Source organism: Astyanax mexicanus, chromosome 5, assembly GCF_023375975.1.
Source record: "Astyanax mexicanus isolate ESR-SI-001 chromosome 5, AstMex3_surface, whole genome shotgun sequence".
NCBI classification, from domain to species: domain Eukaryota; kingdom Metazoa; phylum Chordata; class Actinopteri; order Characiformes; family Acestrorhamphidae; genus Astyanax; species Astyanax mexicanus.
The window spans coordinates 15,747,169-15,769,441 of NC_064412.1; the positions used below are offsets into that span (position 1 = coordinate 15,747,169).

General features: G+C 37.1%; 1 protein-coding gene across 2 annotated transcripts in view; it reads right to left on the reverse strand.

The window, feature by feature from the left end:
• The window catches only part of srgap3 (SLIT-ROBO Rho GTPase activating protein 3), a 152,555-nt gene that overhangs the window by 88,984 nt on the left and 41,298 nt on the right, over nucleotides 1–22,273 (reverse strand). For both annotated transcript variants that reach the window (XM_049479080.1, XM_049479079.1), the window contains exon 2: nucleotides 18,480–18,675. In XM_049479080.1, the coding sequence (XP_049335037.1) occupies nucleotides 18,480–18,675 (196 nt within the window). The remainder of the gene's footprint in view (nucleotides 1–18,479; nucleotides 18,676–22,273) is intronic.

Below are 22,273 nucleotides of genomic sequence, written 5' to 3' on the forward strand. Positions count from 1 at the left end.
TTCAAAATTTCATGTTGTTTCAGAAATGATAAAGGCACAGAGCGAGATTTCTCCAGCTTGTCATTGTGTCCACTGTGTGTGTGGTTCAGTGCAACTCTAGCTTGGAACTGGGTCATTCTCAGCTCTGAGCCTCAGGCTGATTCTTTTCAGAATTGTGGAGGAGAAATGACTTTTCTCCATCCAGAATTTGTAGAGTGACATTATTCTCTGCCCTGATCTGCTTTTTTGAGAAAAAAAGGTTTTACTCCAATGGAGTCGTCAGAAAAGCAGGGCATGCACTTTAAAAGACAAGGGAGTTAAACATTTATAATCCTTATTTTTTTAAATAAAAAGAAGTAGAAGTGTTTCTGTATGTCAGAATCAAATTTCAGGATTTAGCAAAAAAAAAATATATATATTTATATATTTCATGCCCTGAGGTCTTGAGGTCTTTATTTTTTTAGGGTTATCCACAACACACTGTATGCTTCTTCATACAGTACATGTAGACAGGGTATTCTGGTGCTAAACCATTTTCTTAAGCATTATCACAGCTTGCTGTTAATTTCCCCAAACACTCTTATCCCCATTGACATACACCTAAACACACACACACACACATTTGAGTGCATGGAGGGATTTAAAATGTCTCAGATCAGTCTTCTTTGCAGAAACGCTGACCACATGTATCTTCCTCATGTAATCCTACATTAAATATTTATCTGCCTGTTAAAAAAAGCTCTTTTTCAGCTGATTAAACTACAGTCAGCTGTTCTGGGGTGACAGCAGCCTCTGGCTTTCTACATGTTGCAGTGAAAATCCTTTTTATCAGTTTCACTTTTTTCCATGGAAATCTGGAACAGTACATTTTTAACCTTACATACAAACATATAGAGGGGTTGGACAATGAAACTGAAACACCATTAATTTAGTGTGGGAGGTTTCATGGCTAAATTGGAGCAGCCTGGTGGCCAAACTTCATTAATTGCACATTGCACCAGTAAGAGCAGAGTGTGAAGGTTCAATTAGCAGGGTAAGAGCACAGAATTTGCTAAAAATATTGCACACAATGCACACAACATTATGGGTGACATACCAGAGTTCAAAAGAGGACAAATTGTTGGTGCACGTCTTGCTGGAGCATCTGTGACCAAGACAGCAAGTCTTTGTGATGTATCAAGAGCCACAGTATCCAGGGTAATGTCAGCATACCACCAAGAAGGACCAACCACATCCAACAGGATTAACTGTGGATGTAAGAGGAAGCTGTCTGAAAGGGATGTTCGGGTGCGAACCCGGATTGTATCCATAAAACATAAAACCCCGGCTGCCCAAATCATTTTAGTTAAAAATAGGTGTTTCAGTTTCATTGTCCAACCCCTGTATGTAACACACACACACACACACACACACATACATACTCGTTCATGTGAAATCTCCCAAGCTGTGTTTGAACCACTAGACTGGACAGGCCTCAGGGTTCGTTGTCCCACTTCCAAATTCCCAAAGCGAGATCTTGACACTGGACACTCATTTGACTGAGATCTAATCTTACGAGACAAAGGACGCCAATTATCCGCTTTTAGCCGCGCTCGTCGTGTCCTGGTTTGGAAAGCAATTGAGGGCAGATGGTTAGCTATTAAACTGGTTAACGGGAGCACAGAGGACGCTGCTTATTTTAACGCTCCTGAACGAGAGATGCAGAGGTGATTTCATAGAGCTGTCACACAAATGCAGGCATGCTACATGACAGTCGTTCCAGTTTCACACACATTCACAACAAATTGTACACTTTCAGTTAAAATAAAAGTGCAAGAGAACTGCAAGAATTACAAGGATTCTGTATGTAATGTGTTTTAAAGCATTCTGTATCCTAAATAAGCTTTAGTACACAATATACACACACATATACACATATATACTCCTTGTTTCTACACCAATAATGAAGGAACACTTTGTAGCTGTATAATTACAGACTGTAGTACAAACAGTATTGTGCAAATGTTTTAGGCACCTGTGGGAATTTCAGTGAAGAAAAAGCTGCTTACCTGTGAAGTAGGTGTTTATTAGCTCAGTAAAACATTAGCATTACAACAAATACAAACAGCTATTTTACAAAAAGCTGATCTTTAAAATCACTGTTTTCCTTAAAGCATTTCCTAATCTCTCCTCATCTAATAGAGTTTAATAGAGTTATTTCTAGTTCTCCTCATATCAACACCTAGTTTGGTAAATTGGTAAATTTGGTAAATCAGGTAAGCTGCTGACAGAACTGAACATATACACATGCTGGCTGAGAAGCATCCAGGAGAACTTCAGCTCGGCTCACAGGATATAACATACTTAGTTAAAAATGAGAATTCCTTGTTATGTTTTAATGTATGTATATTTATTTGCATCTGTTCAAATCATATGTGGTGTTTTTTTTAGGTAAAAACACTCATATTGCTGAGATAAAGGGATTAGTGTAATTTGCTTTGGTGCCTTAAACTTTTGCACAGTACTGTACATTATTATCCTCCTTTCACCCTGATCTTCAATGGTCAGGACTCCACAGGAGAGACCACCACAGAGCAGCTATTATTATTTGGGGGGTGGATCATTATTCTTAGCACTGCAGTGACACTGACATGGTGGTGGTGTGTTAGTACTGTACGTGTTGTGCTGGTCTGAATGGATCAGACACAGCAGTGCTGCTGGAGTTTTTAAACACCTCGGTGTGACTGCTGGACTGAGAAGAGTTGGGCAGTGTTTGTGTGAGCACTGATGAAGGACTAGAGCATGACCAACACAAACTGTGCAACAAGAAAAGAGTTTCTATCTTTGACTTTACATCTACATGTACATGGTGGACTAGCTAGTGTGTGTTTAAAAACTCCAGCAGCACTGTAGTTTTTGGTCTACTATTAAAGCAGAACAACACAGTAGGGGTGGGCAATATTATATTGTATACAATATATCGTGAAACAGAAATATCATGAGATTAAAAATCCATATCGTGATAATAGGGTTGTTCTGTCTTAAAAGTAGTCTATTATTTACTGTGAAGCTTTAGGTGTATTTATTGTATAATTGTTTTAGTTTGCAGTTTATATGCATGCACTAAATATTCTGCAATATTATTTGCTGCATTATATTATTTTATGCTATATTATTTATTTTGCCATATCATGATTATACTGTTATACTATTATACTATATTCCTGAAATGAATTAATTACTTTTCTGTTTTCCTATATCTCCAAGTATATTGTTATCGCAAAAATACCCTGAAATATCGTGATATTATTTTAGAGCCATATCGCCCACCCCTACAACACACACTAGCTGAGAATGATCCATCACCCAAATAATGTGTGATGCACAGAGCACCCAGCTGCTCTATGATGGTACTATGGAGTCCTGACCATTGTAGGACAGGGTAAAAAGAGGATAATACTGTATGCAAAGAAACAAAAATACCGTACTACAGCCTGTAATTATAAAATTATGGAGAGCTCCTATATGCTATTTAACTACAACAAATGGATAATAGGTGTAGTAACAAGAAAATATATATATAAATCATTTAATAATACCACAATCTGCATTAAAAAGCTGATGTTTACAGTCTTGCAGGAATGACCCCTGCTGTTACTGATATTGTAAATTGTGTTATGCACAGTCAGAGCTGCACTGAATACCAGTACTTCTCAGGAAACAATGAGCATTTCGCATTTCTCTGGCCATAGTGAGGTGAGGTGGTGCAGATGCATACGACAGCATGCCCTCAGTGAGTCCCACCAGAGCATAGTTCGCTGGAAAGACCAGCAGAGTCAGTAGGATGAGTCACCAACCCTTAAAAAGCTAGGATAATGACTGTGTGTGTGAGAGTGAGCATGTGTGTGTGTGTGTGTGTGTCTATCAAGTGGGGTATCATTAGTGTGGAGCTGAGAGCAGGCAGATAGGCTCTGATGCTCCTTAGGGAAATGCATTGCTGTTGAAACAAACAGAGCAATATTTTAGCATCTGTCTACCCCACACAATCACACACACACACACACACACACAAACACATTTCCTCACGTTCATCACTTACTGACAGTTTTACACCAGCTCTACCAACCTGACAGCTACAATAGCTATCTTTAAGGCTGAGCAAAAAAAAGCTTTTAATTTACCCGTCTTTTAATAATGTGACGTTTTGATGTTCTAAGAAACAATTAGGGCAAAGATCTAACATAAATTAATAAATGATCTATGATTTAAAATAACATACTCAATGATATCCAATGCAATGCTGAGGAGAATGGAAAATAGGCTAGGGCTGCAACGATTAGTCGATATAATCGAAAATATCAATTATTCAAATTTGTCGACTACAAATTTCATTGTCGACTAATTGTTAATTTGTAACAGTACCACATTACACAAAGTGCTGGGGACAAAAGCATAATGGGAGACTTAGTTTGTGTCTCCAAAAGTGCCCAAAAACAACAGATTACATATTAAATCACTAAATATCAGTAATTTCATTTAAACCTCATTTTATGCTGTTTCTATCGTTTTTAGAGATGGCAGAAATAATCGTTGACTAATCGACTAATATAAAAAATAATTGTCAAATTAGTCGACTACCAAAACAATCATTAGTTGCAGCCCTAAAATAGACTCACATGGAAATGGGAGCTGCATATGCGAAGGGCCACTTATTAAAAAGACAAAGGGTCAGATTTGGCCTACAGGCTGTACAATGCCCAGGTCTGCCTTATACAATTATAAACACACAGCAGAACATAATACCAATGACATTATCAACTTATCATGGGATATATATGGGTATGACTTTAACTGCATTTAAAAATGCACTGCTGACTACTGACAGACAGTATGAATTGCCAAAAAAGACCAGTCCAGCCTACATTACAGTAAAAGAAGACTAGAAGGAGATAAAAGAGTAAAAAAAGTGCAAGAGAAGCAAGAGAATAAAACTCTAATTTATATTTTTCCAGGAATTGTATTGTTTGTACATTTTAAATCAACTAATGATGATATTTTATCTTCCATAACTGGCAACCCAGGGGACTGGGACTGGGGAATGGAAATGGGACTGGGGAATGGGCAGTGGGTGGGATCAGAGGCTTAAATACAAAACAGTTCTGTTCCATAACTGACACTTCAAAAGAAGAACATACTGGCTAAAGCAGTCAATAAGGGATGTATAAAACTATTTATATATTAAAACACCACAATATTATATTTTGTAACACTGTAGCAATTCTCAAAAAACACACAGTATTGATTTTTAGTAATAGTTTATATGTAAATATTTCTGGTAGATAGAGGTTCATTTTTTTGTTGAATGTTATGTAACATTTGTTTTACTCAGATTTAATGAATAATAGTCAATAGTCAATAATAATACTGCGTTTTTTCCAAAATTTGATAAAACAAATATTGCAATATATCACCTTGCTTACAGTATCACAATGTATTAAAATAAATAGAAATGTAATCCTGTATAGGATCCATAACATATAGCCTGGTTTTGGCCAATACACAGCCCTATGTTCAAGGGATGCTAGTATGTTTCTTTAATCTGATCACACATCCATTTTATTATCTTTTAGCACAGAAGATTATCATCATTGCACACAGTATTGTTAATTGCAACTATTTTTTTGACAATATTTTGTCTAAAGGAGTTATTATGACACTCCAATCTAATCTGCTAATCAATTTTACTATAGTTAATCAGCATGCACAGACATCTAGACCAACTGTCCTGCAGTAGACCGGCTTTAATAATGACAGGTTACCCAAGGATAAGATTAAGGCCAGCACTCGCTGTGTGTTTATGTGAGAATTATTATGCTAATATGTCTCTTAGTAATTGTGTGTGTGAGTGTGTGTGTTTGTGTCTGAAGAGATTCTCGCAGATGTAAAGCCCTCTAATCCTATCCTATATGGATGAATGGCAACAAGCCTCTCAGACTGCATTCAAAGGCAGCAGCACCCAGGCGTTAACTCAACCACACCAGGCATCAAACGCAATCATGTGACTGCACGTATCCTTTCACTTCAATAAGATGCTCTTGTTTTTTTACCCTCTACACTCAATCAAGCTGTGCCAAGAGCATTTTATCTAGTTGCCAGTGGCTTTCTCAAGCTTATCTCTTAAAGAGAAGAAGGAAAAGAATCAAACGGGTATCAAAGTGAGCTGTTGGGAGGGGTGGGGGTGCAGGACGGGCACACGCGGCCCAGCTTTATGCTTCAAATGCATTTCCAGCCTTTAAAGCCAAGAGTTCAATAAGCTCCTGCCACGATTTGCACATCTTATGACGGCTTTCCTTCTCAACACGCAAACATACAAACATATACACACAAACACATTATACACACAGCATGCACTGATGGTCAAAACGCGTTTAATACAGATGGATCAGATCAGGTATCGGTATTAGCAGAAAATGGTAAAAAATAAGAATGTAATAAGCAGTGTACCAAATATTTGGCAACTGAAATTCGTAAACAGGCTAAATAAATTATACAGAAGAATGGTTGGTTGGTTGGTTGGTTGTTGGGGTTTTATTGCCACTCCAGCACAAAATTAGGCTATTTGTGGCATACACTTGGTTTTATATGTGTAGATATAGTACAGTTGATTCAAAGATTAATAAGTCACTACATATGTGTCAAATTTGATGTTTAAGATTAAGATCCGATAAAAACTTAAAAATCTTCCCTGGTGGTTTTTTTCCAAAAAGGTCCATTCATTTTCTTATATCGTTATGGGCTGGACAGTCGATGAGGGTGTGTTTTATAGTTAGTGGGGTGTTACACGATTGACAAGATGGTATTTTAGTGTTTGTTAAAAGGTGTCCATGTGTTTACAGAATAATGACTATTTGTCAAATGCTGCTATGTTGGTTTGTCAGCTGGGTTAAAAACACTTGTTAAGTGTTTAAAACATTTTTAAATTGTAGTTTTTTTTAACTGCTTTTTCTCTGAAAAACAAGACAAATATACATTTAAGCTACTTAATTTATGCACTAGAGACAAAATGAATGAAAACCTGTAGAACCGTGTTTGGTATACTGACCTGCAGCACAAAAATCACTGTAAAATTAAATAGGAAGGTAGCAAAGTGCACCCAAGAACAGCTTGGGGCTCTTCGGGTTGGGACAGTTCTTGTATGCTTGAGTTACTGTCACAATGTTTACACATGATATTGCAAAAAGGACAGAAGAACCCTCAGGCAGAGATGTCCAACTATAGCCCCAAAAGGGACAGGGGGGTTGCTGGTGTTTTACAGTATATGAAAATACTATTCCGAGATCAAAGTTCTAAAATTGTGCTCTTCTGAATGCAGATCACATTATTCAGTATTTTAAACATCAAAACACCATGAAAACAAGTACACACACATTAATTAGTTAAACAGTACTGTTAGACCTTTTTGACAAAAATAACTCTGGTTCTGGTTCTGGAACTGATTCAGTTCACACTTATAAGAACCTTGGTGCAGTTTTAGTAGAACCAAGGAGGGAGTTGCACAAAGCAGATTCTTTGGTTCCAGCTGGAAACAAATTTTTGGGTTCCAGAACATATTTTTGTTGGTGGAAATGCGCCAAACATTTCAAAATTAGGTGTTAGATCCAGAACATAGCTCGTCCCACGTTTGTAAAAAAAAGAGTTGTAAAAGTGTATAACCAATTTAGTTAGGCATAAATAGATACAAGTGCTAATAAACAGCATTATACTGTTTCTTCTACTACTACAGTTGATGTGCAAGGCAGACATCTTGGATTCTGAACTTGAACATGAAATATAAACTGTAGGAGCGTTTCAGTTCAAACGGAACACAGTTCAACTCTTCTAATTATGTAATATGCAAATAAACTGTGAACTGAACAACCAAACACAGTGTGAAATGTCGAACTTCTAAAATGATTTCAACAACATGCAACAAAAAACGGTCTATCATCAGCTCTTTGTTGCTTCGTGCAGTGCTGCAATGTGCTGGACTAGTGGCCGTGTTTAGAAGCAGAAGGATGGTTGAAAAACTGCTAATCAAAGCAAAGCAATAATCTGTAAGGATATCTACTAATGCTTTTGGACACATCATCATTAGTGGCTATGTTTCAAACAGTTATTGGATTAAGAGGATTCTATTTCCAGCCCAGTTACAGATCATACTAATTTAGATAAGCTATTTACCCACAATATACAACAAGTGTCTCAAGATAAGGAAGCTTTTCAGACTCCAGAGTATAAGGTAACATTATGGGTAGAGCTGGGTATAAGTAAAATGTTCGATACCGGTACTGATACAATATTTTTAATTCTGTACAGATACCTAAGCGATATATATTTTTTTCCCCCCCGATATCTTTTTCTAAATTTTTCTAAAAAAAAAAAAAAATACATGAGTAATCTCATTCTCATACTCTCATCATGAGAGAGTCTTGTTGGAACAGTGAGCATGTTTGAGGCGCTTTCTTAAGAACAAAAATCATTGCTTGTGCTTAAACTACAAAAGTTTTTCCTACGCATATTGCTTTATGCATTACAGTTTTAAAAAATATCAGCTTTCAAAAATATTAAATTATAAATTAATTATAATCATGATTCTCTATTTTAATGCTGCTAGTTCCCTGTATTTTTGAGAGGGGGCAGTAATAATAGTGTAGTGTGGTTTAGGTCAGGCAGACTAGAGCTTTTTGACTGTATTATAATATCTTAGGAGAAAAGGGATGAAGGGACAGTGCAAGTGAGACAAAGACAGAGTTAGCGAGAGACAGGATGAGTGAAAGAAAAGGAGAGATGGTGTGAGTTAGCGAAACAGGGCAAGAGTGAGAGTCTAGCACATCACAATTTGAATGATCACCCATTTGAATTATAACCGTGAACACGATCACTGTGTTTCTGCACGCGCTCTATTTTGTGTGCGCCAGGGCACCATCGCAGTTGTTTTAACATCGCTATGCGTGCTCTCTGTGTTCGGGAAGCTTATAATGTTTCATGAAAGTATCAAAAACAGGCGCTAACCTTTTTTAGACCTTAGGGTACTCTGTAGTACCGAGATATTTCGGTTGGTGCCTTTTTTTAGTATCGAATTTCGATACCCAGCCCTAATTAATTACGGGCCAAATACCTTTGGCCATATGACGTGTAACCTGCTTAGCAATAGTGTAAACTAGGGTTGCACAATATGGTCAAAAAACATGTTGTGCAATAACACTGTTGTATATCCTGATAACGAAGTGGAACACAATCATAAATCAGTTTAAGCTTAATGAAGGGTTTTTAGTGCTTGTTTTTTCCTTTTACCACATTTAACCTCACTCTGCCTCCAGTCTAATTATGTGACACAGTCTGCAGATGGAAGTCTCTCAGATAAAGTTAATAATATATCTTTGTTAAAGAAAAAAAACTTGTCATTCTCAGGGACCAAAAAAGTATTAAAGTCTTATTTTTCATGTTTAACTGTTATAGTAGGATAGAGTTCAGTTTGTTAAGGCTTTAATTGTTCTATTATTTTTTACATGACTGTTCCAGTATTTTTTATTACATATTTTGTTATGTGCACACTGCTGCCACCAAAAAAAGCCACTAGATGGCATTACAAATATATCTTAATTAAATTATTTAAATTTGACCATTAGTGCCTAATGTGGTGTATTACTTGTATCACTTTGCATCACGTATATCATGCCTACCTTTTGAAAGAAGATACTGTAAATTTGATTAATCAAACCAATGAATGACCATAGACTAATCTAAAACTGGCATAGGCCTCTCTGCTGTAAAAAAAAAAAAAGAAAAAAGAAAATCAAGAATCGAATCGTGACCCTAAAATCAGAAATAAAATCGAATCGAGGATTTAGAGAATCGTGACACCCCTACAATAAGGATAAAAGTACAATTTATATTAAATATATTATTTGGCACTGGACTTCACACTATAATCAAGCCTACTCCATTACTACACTTTCTGAGCTGTAAAATGCAATAAGTTAATGTAATACAGAAAGACATGGTACCCTAACATTTCCTATTCAGGAACGAAATGCTTAACACATTTTATCACCTGCCTGTTCCTGTTTATTCTCAGTTTCCCTCTGGCTTGTTGTTTTCTGCAGCCTGTCTGCAGAATGCAGAATGTGAGTTGTATTGGTGCAGTGTGTATAAGGTGTATAAGGCTGCATGCTTGATTCTTATGCATGCTGGAGTGACATATAGGTGCAGGAAGGCACGTGCTGAAGCAGGACTGCGGCTGAGCAGCTACAATTAGTATTCAGGCTTTGTGTCAGAGCTCCAGCTCCCTGAGCACCTGCTTCACGCATCAAAGTGGACAGCATTCGTCCAGCAGGACTAAGGAGCAGCTAACGGGAGGTGTTCCCTGCTGCAGAATGGGGAGGCAAGAGGCTGCTGAATAACACAATGGAGTAGAGTGGAATTAAAGACCAAAAAACACTGTGGCATTGAAAGGGATGATGAATCTCAAACAGAGATGTGAAGAACTGACTTCAGAAATGACTCATGTACTCTGTAAGCTACAATGCTCTATCAAAGACACTGATTTATATATATATATATATATATATATATATATATATATATATATATATATATATATATATATATATATATATATATATATATATACACATATATATAGTATATATATGTATATATATATACATGTTTCTGCCCTTGTTCAACCATTCCCTCTCTCTTCTCTCTGCCTCTCAGTCTCTCACTTTCCAAACAACCCTTTTTACATCCCACTTTTTTTTAGCAAAATGGGATGTAAAAAGGGTTGTTTGGAAAGTGAGAGACTGAGAGGCAGAGAGAAGAGAGAGGGAATGGTTGAACAAGGGCAGAAACATGTATTGACAGATTAATGTAAAAAAATATGACAGTGGAAAAGAACAACTGATTAGGAAAAAGGCAGAAAAAGAGAGAGACAGAGAGAGATGGGAGAAACAATAAGACAGAATAGAAAAGTAACTAATTATTGATGTATAATAAATATTGAGAGAGAGAGAGAGAGAGAGAAAGAGAAATGCAACATACAGAAGAAAAAGGAGTACAATTTTGTGGAAGAGAGCGTGCAAAAAAAAAACATATTCTATAGGCTAACAGTATGGACTGAATAATTGACTGATGTATGATTGAGGGAGAGAGAGAAATAAAATCAATATAAAGATGGATAAAATGGAGAGGGAGAGAGAGAGAGAGCAGTGCAGCGGTAAAGACAAGAGATAAACAGAAAAAAGGGGGGGAAAAAGGATATATACACTATCTGTGTTGACTGACTAATTTACTGATTTATGAATGAGAGACAAAGAGAAAGCTAGAGAGAAAAAGAGAGAGAGAGAGAGAGTGACCCTGTGAGCAGGGTTTATTTGAGTGGATACAATGGAACGTATGAACGGCAGGTTTTCACTGGCTTGTGTTTAGCTGAGTTAATGGTGTTTACAGAACAACACAGGGAATGCAATAAAAGATCCAGCGGAGGTCATAGTGTCAAATCTCATTTCTCTTACACACACAAGCACACACACACACACACACACACACACACACACACACACACACACACACAAACACACACTTAAACTCACAGCTGCATTATTCACACACTCAGGGAGCTTCCCGGTCCCATGCTGAGAGAAACACACACTTTAAACTGCTGTCTAAGGAGAAGAGTGTTTACTATTTTAAAATAAGAGATGATGTGTTTGCCTTGTCTTTGCAATATCCAGTTTTTTTTTTCATTATTTCTTTTCCTAAATTGTTTCCAGATTTTCAGCTGGGCCTGTAGATCCTGCACACAGATATTTTGCAGATGCTCTGATAAATGCTCAATTGGTGATAAATCTAGCGACAGGGCAGGCCACAAACATGTTGTGTTGCAATCTTGCTGGGATGTTCAATCAAAACACTTGCTTGAGCATAGATGTCCTGCACATATAGCTGAGCTTTTTTGTAACTCTTTCCCCCATTGGAACAGAGTTATAGCGCTAACTCAGTTCAGTAACCTAGCTGCTGGTTAACTAGTTAACTAGTTAACTTAAGGGCATCATATGTCTTTAGAAAGGGGGGACTGTGCAGAATTATTTATTATTATTGTCTATTTCGTAATTATTCTGTGATGGGGAGCTGACATTAGCTTTGATTCCACCTTAAATGCTGTAGCCGTTGCCATCTGTTGCAAAATTTAAGGTGGAATGGAAAAGTTAGCTAGCTAGCTAGCTACTGGGAAAACCAATAGCAATCTTTTTTTATGCTTGCAATGGAAGAAAACATTGGCTATAAAACACTGAAACTACACATTAAACTATGGTAATACAGTGCTAATTGTCATTTTTTTTAACACCTAACTTTTAACCTTTGTGGTTTTCTTTCTCATACCCCTCAGTTTAAAGTGTGCGCATGAAAAATCTCAGTTAGAAGGGCTAACAAGCCCTATCCCTTCCCCCTACCCCTCCAGCCAAACAAGAATCAGGACACCCCTACCCCATGGCGTGTAAGGGGTAGGGCCAAGGGGTGAAATGGGATTGGGCCTTAGTGTCACTTTTATCACTACTAGGGGTAATCTTCTCTCAGATGCAATAGCCCTTCAGATCATCACACCAGCAGTTGGGGAAGGGGTACTTTTTTATTTTTTCGTCAGTAAGTTTTTACGTTTTACTTTCTTCTACTGCTTTACAGGAAGCCCAATAGAGCTGCTGATAATGATAATTATCAGATCTCTCTCTTTTTCTAGGGTTTATCAGACCAAAGCGACAGAGGGGTGCTTCACTGCTAGCTTGTTTGGTACAGACCTATCAAACCTTTCAGACAGGTGGGAACACTCTACCCGTACCAAAGTGAGCACAAAACAAGCAGACCACATGCCTTTAAAATTACAGGTTGCTTCTAGAGGAACACAGTGTTACGATGGTCCACACAGCAGTGCATGCTTTTCTCAATGCACTGTAGTGCTTTAGTGTTATACAGAACAGTTTAAAATCTGACACTTTATAGAGGCTCATGCCGTTCCTGCAGAAAAGCTGCTGTTAATCACAGCATAATGTGGACTGAACAACAGAACAAGACACATCTTTTGTGTGATTCCTTGCTGTGTGTTTGTCAGGTTGGTTTTGTTTCTAGTTACTGGTTTCTTAGTTTTGTATATACTTTAATCTCATCTTTGTTATTTTAGTTATTTCAGTCTTGTAATTTCGTTTACCCGTGTTTGTTTTCTGTTTATTTTTAGTGAAGCTTTGGTTTATGTTTGTTTGTTTTAATTTGTTTTAGTTTGTTTATTTAATAAATGATATTATAAATATTTCTGCACTTACGTCCACCCTCTTCATGTGTGACATAAGACTAGACCAAGAACGCTTGAAACACAGGGGCTGATATACATGAGGAGGGAACAGGAAACTGGAAACACCTGAGGATCAATCAAGAGGGGGTGGGGTTACAAATCACTGATGACAGGGTGGGGCTAGGGCGGAGACAAGACCAAAACACAACAGAAGCACATGACTGGGAAACATGACAGGTAAACAGAGGGGCAGGAGCACAAGAGACCAAATGAGGGAGAAACACAAGGCAGACATGGGCTAAGGTGTTACATGTATCACTATGCACCTGCATACACCAAAACCATGTAACCCCTGTACCACTGACAGTTCTGTATAAATACAGTACCTGTACTGCTACACCCCTGAGTGGTACAGCATGGTGTGCTGGAATGCTGAAGGACCTAATCCCAGTCTACATGTGGGATTGTGGTGCAGTGGTGTTAATTAAATTAATGGCCTCATGCAATTCTGCTCTTTGATAAAGAACATTTTACAAGTCTATGGACCCTATTTTAACTATCTTTAAGCAAACCATCAACCGTGTACAGGGCAGCTTGATTTAGGGTATATCAGTGTGTGCTGGGTACGATGAGGACGCAAAAAAAAAAAAACACCTTGCACAGTTTGAAACATAAAAAGTAGTTTTTTTTTGGATGTATCATAAAATAAACTAAGCAGTACGTCACATGCTATTCCTCGTAGGAGCCAGGTATGCTTTGACTTTGGCAGATTGGTATTTTAACGGTGCAGCGTTTCTGCACATCTCAGCAAAGGAAATTGACATGCATGTTCACACTGTTAAGGTGTGCAAGCAAATTATTTACGGTAACGGCAATATTATTTTATTTTATTTATTTAGTATTCTGTTTATTGTTGATGTAAAAGGTGGGGTTTGTGTGCTACGGGGGTGTATGCACGCTTAGCACATGTGGCACCCCTACTTAGCCAAGATAGCAATGAACGTCTGACTGTTGACTGGGTTTTTATCAGTCAGTGACACACCTGTGCATTCTGTTGCCAAGACAGCAATTTACCTGAACTCAAATATGAAATATACCTAAACACACCATAATCTCTTTATAAGCTCTGTCCCTATTTAAAGAATGCAGACACAAAGCGTGAAAATAGACTTTTCACCCGGTGTAAGATGATTAATGGGCATCGCAGGTGTATGACAGGACCTTATGATTGTTTTAACATGACTGTTCAGTTGAGTTCTGTTTACACAGTAGTATGAATGGTACCAAGACAGAATCTAGATGTAGTTTATAGTGTGTGTTTCTTCTCTCCCTAATGTATCATTATTTATCTAAATTTTGCTAAAACTTAGAATCAGTATTGCTCCAAGACATCTGCATTAGTATAGTGGCTCAGTACTGTACATTATATCACCCAAGTTGTTCAGACCTAAAGGTAGATTTATTAAGGTAAAACTCAACAACAGCAGATGGAAATCTGAACAGCACCAAATGTAAGCTGAACAGACTCAAAAATTGCATCCCCTAAGAATTGCCAGAATACAAGACAGATATGAGAAAGAAAACACACAGAACTAAATGCAGAGAAACAGCAGTGAATGCAGCTCAGGATCAGACCGAGGGCTGAGAGATTGGCACATTTTCCCTCCTCATCCCTGCTGGTGCAGGCCTGGGGAACACGCAGCCGTCCGCCTGCTCCCCTACAGCTGGCCTTAATTACACACACTGAGCCCGCTGCTATTGGACTAGGCCTCAGCAGGCTCACACACAGCCGGTCTACACTAAACACACGCACACACACACACGTGTACTCAAAGCTTTGATTTACTGACCCAACACACTTGTGCTCCCCCAACACTCACACACTCACAGCTGTATACCCCTCCACTCACTTCAGGAACCCTTCCAAAGACTAATCGGTTAAAGCGTTAGTTCATCGAGGAGTCAAACTTAAATAAACCCCAATCCAAACCCACAAACGCTAGATTCTATCTAATTGGTTGTTAGCATTTTAGTATAATCTTTAAAAATGGTTTAGCCAAGTGCTGTGTCAAGACAATAAGTCATCTTAAACAGACTTGCTGATATGTTTTTTTCACAAACATCAGCCAAAGGTCAGTGTTTCCATAACTTACACTCTGCAGCGATGGCCCACCATTGCAAAAATAATGACATAACTCTGTGAGAGAAAGCGTGAAAGCTGGAACTTTCACAATGTAAGGTAAAGCCTGTCACACACCAGTACCATGTGTCGTTTTATGCACACTGGTTACTGTTTAGACTCCTCAGCACATCACAATGCACCACAAAATATTAGTAAAGCCATATAGAGACCACAGAAATCCTTATACTATCCTGGTCCTGTACAGCTTGTATCTTTCAGCTGGAAAACAGCTGGCAAGAGGTAATATGTAAACTGCAAACACGCTTGATAAGCGATGCATAATGCTTTATTTAATTTAATTTAGGCAAGTAAAGTCAAACTAATGTATGTGGACCTGCCTGTCTTTCACTTTTCTGACAGAACTGTATAGAGCAGTGCTACAATAACAGGGTTGCCAGATAGACAGCGGAAACAATCCTACAAAAAACAATGATGGTCCAGTCAAACAATATTTAACAAGGTATAGTTGTTTTATGATAGTTGATGATTGGTACAAAGAAGTGACTTACAATGAGCTATAAACCATCCAATAAGTGTAGGTCATTTTTTTGTATGTCCACAGGCTTGCTGCACAGAAAACATCAGTGTGTCTCATTTCATGGCAAAATAACAAGACTGTAAATACAGTGTTTGAGAATTTTGCATCACAACTAAAGTAACAAACTCTTTATACAATGAAAAACAATATAAAATATTCAATAAATATATTTTTTGCACTTTTTACTACATGATGTGGTTTAAGTATGACTGTATATTGCTACTTGTGACTGTGGAAGTTTCCATTACAGTTTCCATAGCTTTAAAGCTCTAAAAACAAACAAACAAATAAACATATCAAATGTGTATTGGTTGATAAACTACATTTGGGGTAAGTTTATTTCTTATCAAACGATCACATCATGTTCTGTTTTTGTCATCATTCCTTAATAAGACCAACACTATAAAAAGCGATTGCAATTCAATGCAATGTACTGTATTACAACCCCATTCAAAGAAAAGTGTCTATAATAGCAGCACCCGACAGACACCAGATGAAGCCTTGTGAGCGGAACCCCACTGCAGGCTAAGAATCCATGGCTGGCCGGGTGCCACCAAGCAGAGAATTGCCCATTGATCTAATACGCTCCAGCAGCAGCTCCATCACATGTAAAGAGAAGAACTCCAGTTGTGCTCTTTTTAGAAGCAGAGCTGAGCTGACTGCCTCGAAGACGCTCGTCTTTGAGGGGGGGAGGGGGGGAAGACAAAGGAAGCTCTTTTCGATGAAGAGCTGAATCATAATTCTACACAGAAACGGAGATTAAAAATCCTCATGCCTTTGGTTGTTTTAGAACTTCTTAGAAGTTTGAGAGTGAGAGCCAAACACGTGTGAAGGACGATCATATCCAGAGGAGAAGAGAGAAATGAGAGTTTTTAAAATTCAGCAGCAGCTATTTCTGATAACAAGAGAGCACGGAGAAGAAGGAAGGGTGGAGCGAAGAGAGAGAAACGAGAGAGAAGAAAATCTGGCATGTACAGCAAGAGATATATATACACACCATAAAGAAGACATGCAAAGGAACTACTTTATAATAAGACTACCTTTATAAAGGGTTTTTTTAATGGTTTACAATTAGTTTATTAATGGTTACTAATTAGGTTGTAAATGCCTTAAAAATCATTTATAATTAGTTATAACATATACGTAGAAAAAGCAACAATGACCTGTTGTTTGCCAAATAGTGAACCCACATCCATCTATATTGTTGCCCTTTCTATGTATGTGTTATAACTGGTTATTAATGAGTTTTAAGGCATTTACAACCTAATTAGTAACCATTAATAAACTAGTTGTAAACCATTTATAAACCCTTTATAAAGGTAGTCTTATTATAAAGTGGTACCCATGCAAACATGCGCTCACAAACAACTTTGTTTTCATAAAATGTTAAGACGTGGGGTCATACATATGTTTTAAAATAATTTAATATGTTTAAAGATTCTTTATGACATTTATTCTTTAAAGTCAATTGCTGAAATACTATCTGATTATAGAGAACTATAGAAATAGTAAGTATTGCCTTACTCTTATGACGAGAATTTAAATAATGAGTGCTGGGGGGTTACTTTGCCTTAAAAAGCCACACGTACTGTATCATCTAGGCACAAAATCTGTCTCTAAGCTGCTTTAAACCAATGTCTCAGGCATCAGGCTTTTTATTTTATTACTTTCTAAAAAGGATATTTAAGAGGCAATACAGCCCTTTACACTGGATCTAATCACCATTAATGAACAATTTAGAGTCAGCAAGTTAAGATGAGACAAGATAAAACTCCAATAAACCCCCAAAGGGAAATTACAGCGTTCCAGCAGAGTACATGCAACACAAATACACACAACACACACAAACGAGTAAGAAAAATAGATCCTAGATTCTTTTTCATCTCTATCAATGTTCCGAACTACAGTACTACAGTAAGATATGATTCACACGTCACAGTCACATGACATCAGACAGCCAAACAGGGACAGCTCTCATGCTCATCCTCACCGGAGTACTGATTTCATTCAATTGTTTTTACCTACTGGTTTTGTGTCTACAAACCTTTGTTTGTCTTTGAAAGACCTTTGCAAAGTATTGCCATCCTTTTTGAATGAAAACCAAAAGTTTCTAACCTATTTATCTTTTAAGATTTTGACAATGCTTTTGTATTTCTTTTGTCTCTTTGAAGAGTTGGTTGGTTTTAACTCTTGCCTGTTTTTTATGAACACTACTTTAGTCTGCTTTTAAAATTTTAATTTTGATTTTTGACTCATCAGACCACAAAACAATATTTTCTATTTTACTTAGTTAGTTCATTTTAAATTAGATTTGTCCCAGAGAAACAGTGGAATTTCTGGGTTGTGTTGACACATGGCTTCTTTTTCTTTGCGTGATACAGCTTTAACTTTAAATATAGCATTTTGTCTTTAACCATATGATGGCAATGCAAACACACGCACATACATACACAAACATGAGTGGATGGGCGGCTTACTTGAACTGCTGGTGTTCCCTGGAGGAGCGGATTTTGGAAGAGAATCTCTCAGCCAGTTTCTCCAGGCTCCGGGAATACTCCAGCTGAATCTCAGCCTTGCGGCGGAAAAACTCCTGCAGGTCCTGCAGCAGCTGGATCCGAGACTCCGACTGCTGCTCCAGACACTTAAACTGCTCCACCAGCTGATTACGGATCTCTGAAACAAAACAAACACATATGTGCAAACACATGTTAGCATGAGAAGAACAGCACAACTCCTCAACAGAACACTAAACAGCACACTCGCAAGGTTTAATATCATTACCTTATTTTAGATCAGTTTGAGTTTGTGGGGTTTGTGGCCTGAATGAAATCAAAACCCCAGTAAAGACTAGGGCTGCACAACATCACAATGTGTGCATGTGAAATATCATATACGGCAAAATAAATTATGCGTTATGATACATATTGATTTCCACTGTTCTTATTTCCAAGATATATTCATCAGAGGCAGATTGTATCTACCTAATATTATTTATTTGATTCCAATCATAGATATACAGTGTGTGTTATAAATATCAAAATAAGTCATTTTAATCCTGTATTTTGTAGGGATGCTTAAAATTATCAGAATTATATTGGTATTGGCAAATAATTGTTCTTTTTTTCAGAATCATTGTCATTGGACCAATGTCTAAACTTCAAACCGATACTTGCTCACATATTTATTGTACAGCGGAAAAGGACCAAGCAATGCTGGTCATGCTACTATGATTGGCCGCACAACTAAATTTATTGATTTAATTGTTATATAGTTTCAATAGATCTGTTGTGTTATTTGAACTGTTAATTGAATAAAAGAGACCTTAAGCTGTGACCAGTCTATGGAAGGATCAGTTAGCTAAATTAATGTAAAATCAAAATGGAGACATCTTTCATTTTATTGACTGCATACCGTTGGTTGAAAGCTAAGATTTAAGGGAACTAAATGCTACATTTGTTTCTAAAGTTAAGGTGTGTCTTTGTCTCTCTGCAAGTTAGAAATGTGTATATAGCCATTGGCATCTGCAGCTGCAGATATATACATGTGTAATATCAGATATTGGCATCAGCCCAGAATTTCCCCATTGGTGCATCCTTAGTATTTTTAATATCGCTATATATATATATATATATATATATATATATATATATATATATATATATATATATATATATATATATATATATATATATAGCAGAATATTGTGCAGCCCTAGGAAAGACACATGCAGGATGATAAAAGCCTATAAAAAAGTAATACACAAGCTTGTGTTTGTTCCTTTTAAACAATGCGACACTGCAGTAAAGCCAAAGTTTTTAAAAGTCAATTTTTCCCACAAACTCCATATTATCAAAGTCTTTAGGAAGGGAAGGCAGCATGAATCAATATGAGCCACCAGTGAGAGGTTTCTGAAGACGTTTCCTTCACCCTTTCTGCTCTCCACAGAGACACAAGCAAGCAGAGTCACACTCTTTTTGATCCGTGTTCACTCACTAATGGCTCCGTTTTACAAGAAAATCAAATCTGCGTCTGTAGGTTGATGGCCTTTTAAAAGGCTCAAATGGAAAAATGTTCTTAAGTGGCCTGACAAGCGAGACAAAAGAGCCAGCATCAGTGCATTCAGCCTGTACAGCCAGTCAGCTCCCCAGAGCCAGCAGTGTCTAATGTGCCAAAACAGAGCTCTTTCATGAGCCATTTCAAAGCTGTTTGTGCCGCTTCAGACAGCCTGCATCTTCTTCGACAGAGGTTGACAGAGAAAGTACGCATGTCCACTTTGTCAGGATAAATGAATCTATCCGCTGAGGGAAGTTAATCTGTGAAAAAAGGTATTTTCTCAAAATTATATTAACATTTGGATTTCTTGGTCTCACTAAATTTAGTACTCTATCATAAATGTGAACTATATAAACTGCTAAAACTAAGGTTATTCTTAGCTATGTCAGATCCAGACCTGCTTGATTCAACAATGATTTAATAATAGACATATAAACTGACCTGCCATAACATTAAGATGTGGATTCTACACTCACTGTCCATTTTATCAGCTGAGCACAAAAGAGCATTTTAAAGTTCTGTAATTACAGACTGTAATCCTGTATCAGTTTTTTTTTTTGCATACTTTTAATATTATTATATTTTTCGCACAATAAGGTAATATATTCCAGAGATTTTAAATTTAGTAAATCAAGGAAAAACATCATCATTAAGTGGTCTAATTTATTTCTAGAGCTGTTTATCAGAGCCGAACATAACACTTGGATAAATGGATTGTATGATATAAACTAGACCTTAAGTTAAAATTAAACTCTGCCCTAAATCTCGGAGGAATGGGAGTTTATATGTTTTTTTAATGTTGCCTATGTAATGCCTATGTAACTCTCCACAAGTTCAGGTTAGCAACCAAAGTCCAGCTTTTCTCTTTAGATGCTGAAAGCTTCAGCCTCTGTGGCTTACGCCCATTTCAGATATCTCACATACTGAAAAAACCCAAACCATCCACAGACTCAGTGATGCTGTTCTCACAAACATTCCAAAGCCTTTCCAGAAGCTCTACAGCTTCTATTTTCTTTCAGTTCTTTCACTCAGTTCCCTCCGTTCACTCGCATGTATCCAGTGACAAAACAAGCCAGCCCAGAGGAACGCCCCAGAAACATCTGACATCGTTCCACTTGAATGACAGGCAGGACTTCGAAAATACTCTCGTAAAGAGACGACTTCACTTCAAAACCAGCAGCAGAAGCAGCGCGAGAACACGCGGGAGGGTTTGGAAAAATAGGTCACGCTGTAAGTGAGCCTTCAACCTCTTGTGGAGACCATGAGCAATCACAGAGCTATTCAGAGGAACAGTGGATTCCATGCAGACACACACTGCAGTCACTTCACCCTGTGATTTCACTGCAAGCCTGGAACTCCGAGCTGATTGGCTGCTTAACCCTTTAACGTCTAGGGTCCTATTCTTTCAGTGCAGGTTTCATTCATATCATGTCACTTTTTTTTATATGCCAATACTTGTTTATGATATTAACTAAATTTACACTACTATCTATGCTTAAAATCATTCTAAAATAATAATCACCACAATGAAATTATAAAATGCAACTAAAAATTAAAATGTAATGTATATATAATATATATTTTGTCTCCAGTATTGTGAATTCTAAACAATAAATTCAAAGGTAGAAAATCTATAAGTACATGAAAAGTTATGAAATGTCCATCTAGGTTAATTATATGAGAAATATGTGAATCCAATTTTAATAAAAAACGTATAAATTGTACATAGTACACACTTTGAACAGAAAATGCTACCCATGTATTTACTTTGTTAGTTTTTTCTTACAGCTATGAACAATAGAACAAATCGCTATTTGTGTATTTATTTGTGCTTTTATTGTGTATATACAGCTCTGGAAAAAATGAAGAGACCACTTCAGTTTCTGAATCAGTTTCTCTGATTTTGCTATTTATAGGTTTATGTTTGAGAAAATGAACATTGTTGTTTTATTCTATAAACTACGTACAGCATTTCTCCCAACTTCCAAATAATAATATTGTCATTTAGAAAATGTATTTGCAGAAAATGAGAAATGGCTGAAGACCTCAGATCTCAAATTATGCAAAAAGAAAACAAGTTCATATTGATTAAGTTTTAAAAGTTTAGAAATCAATATTTGGTGGAATAACCCTGGTTGTTTTAATGACAGTTTTCATGCATCTTGGCATGTTCTCCTCCAGCAGTCTTACACACTGCTTTTGGATAACTTTATGCCGC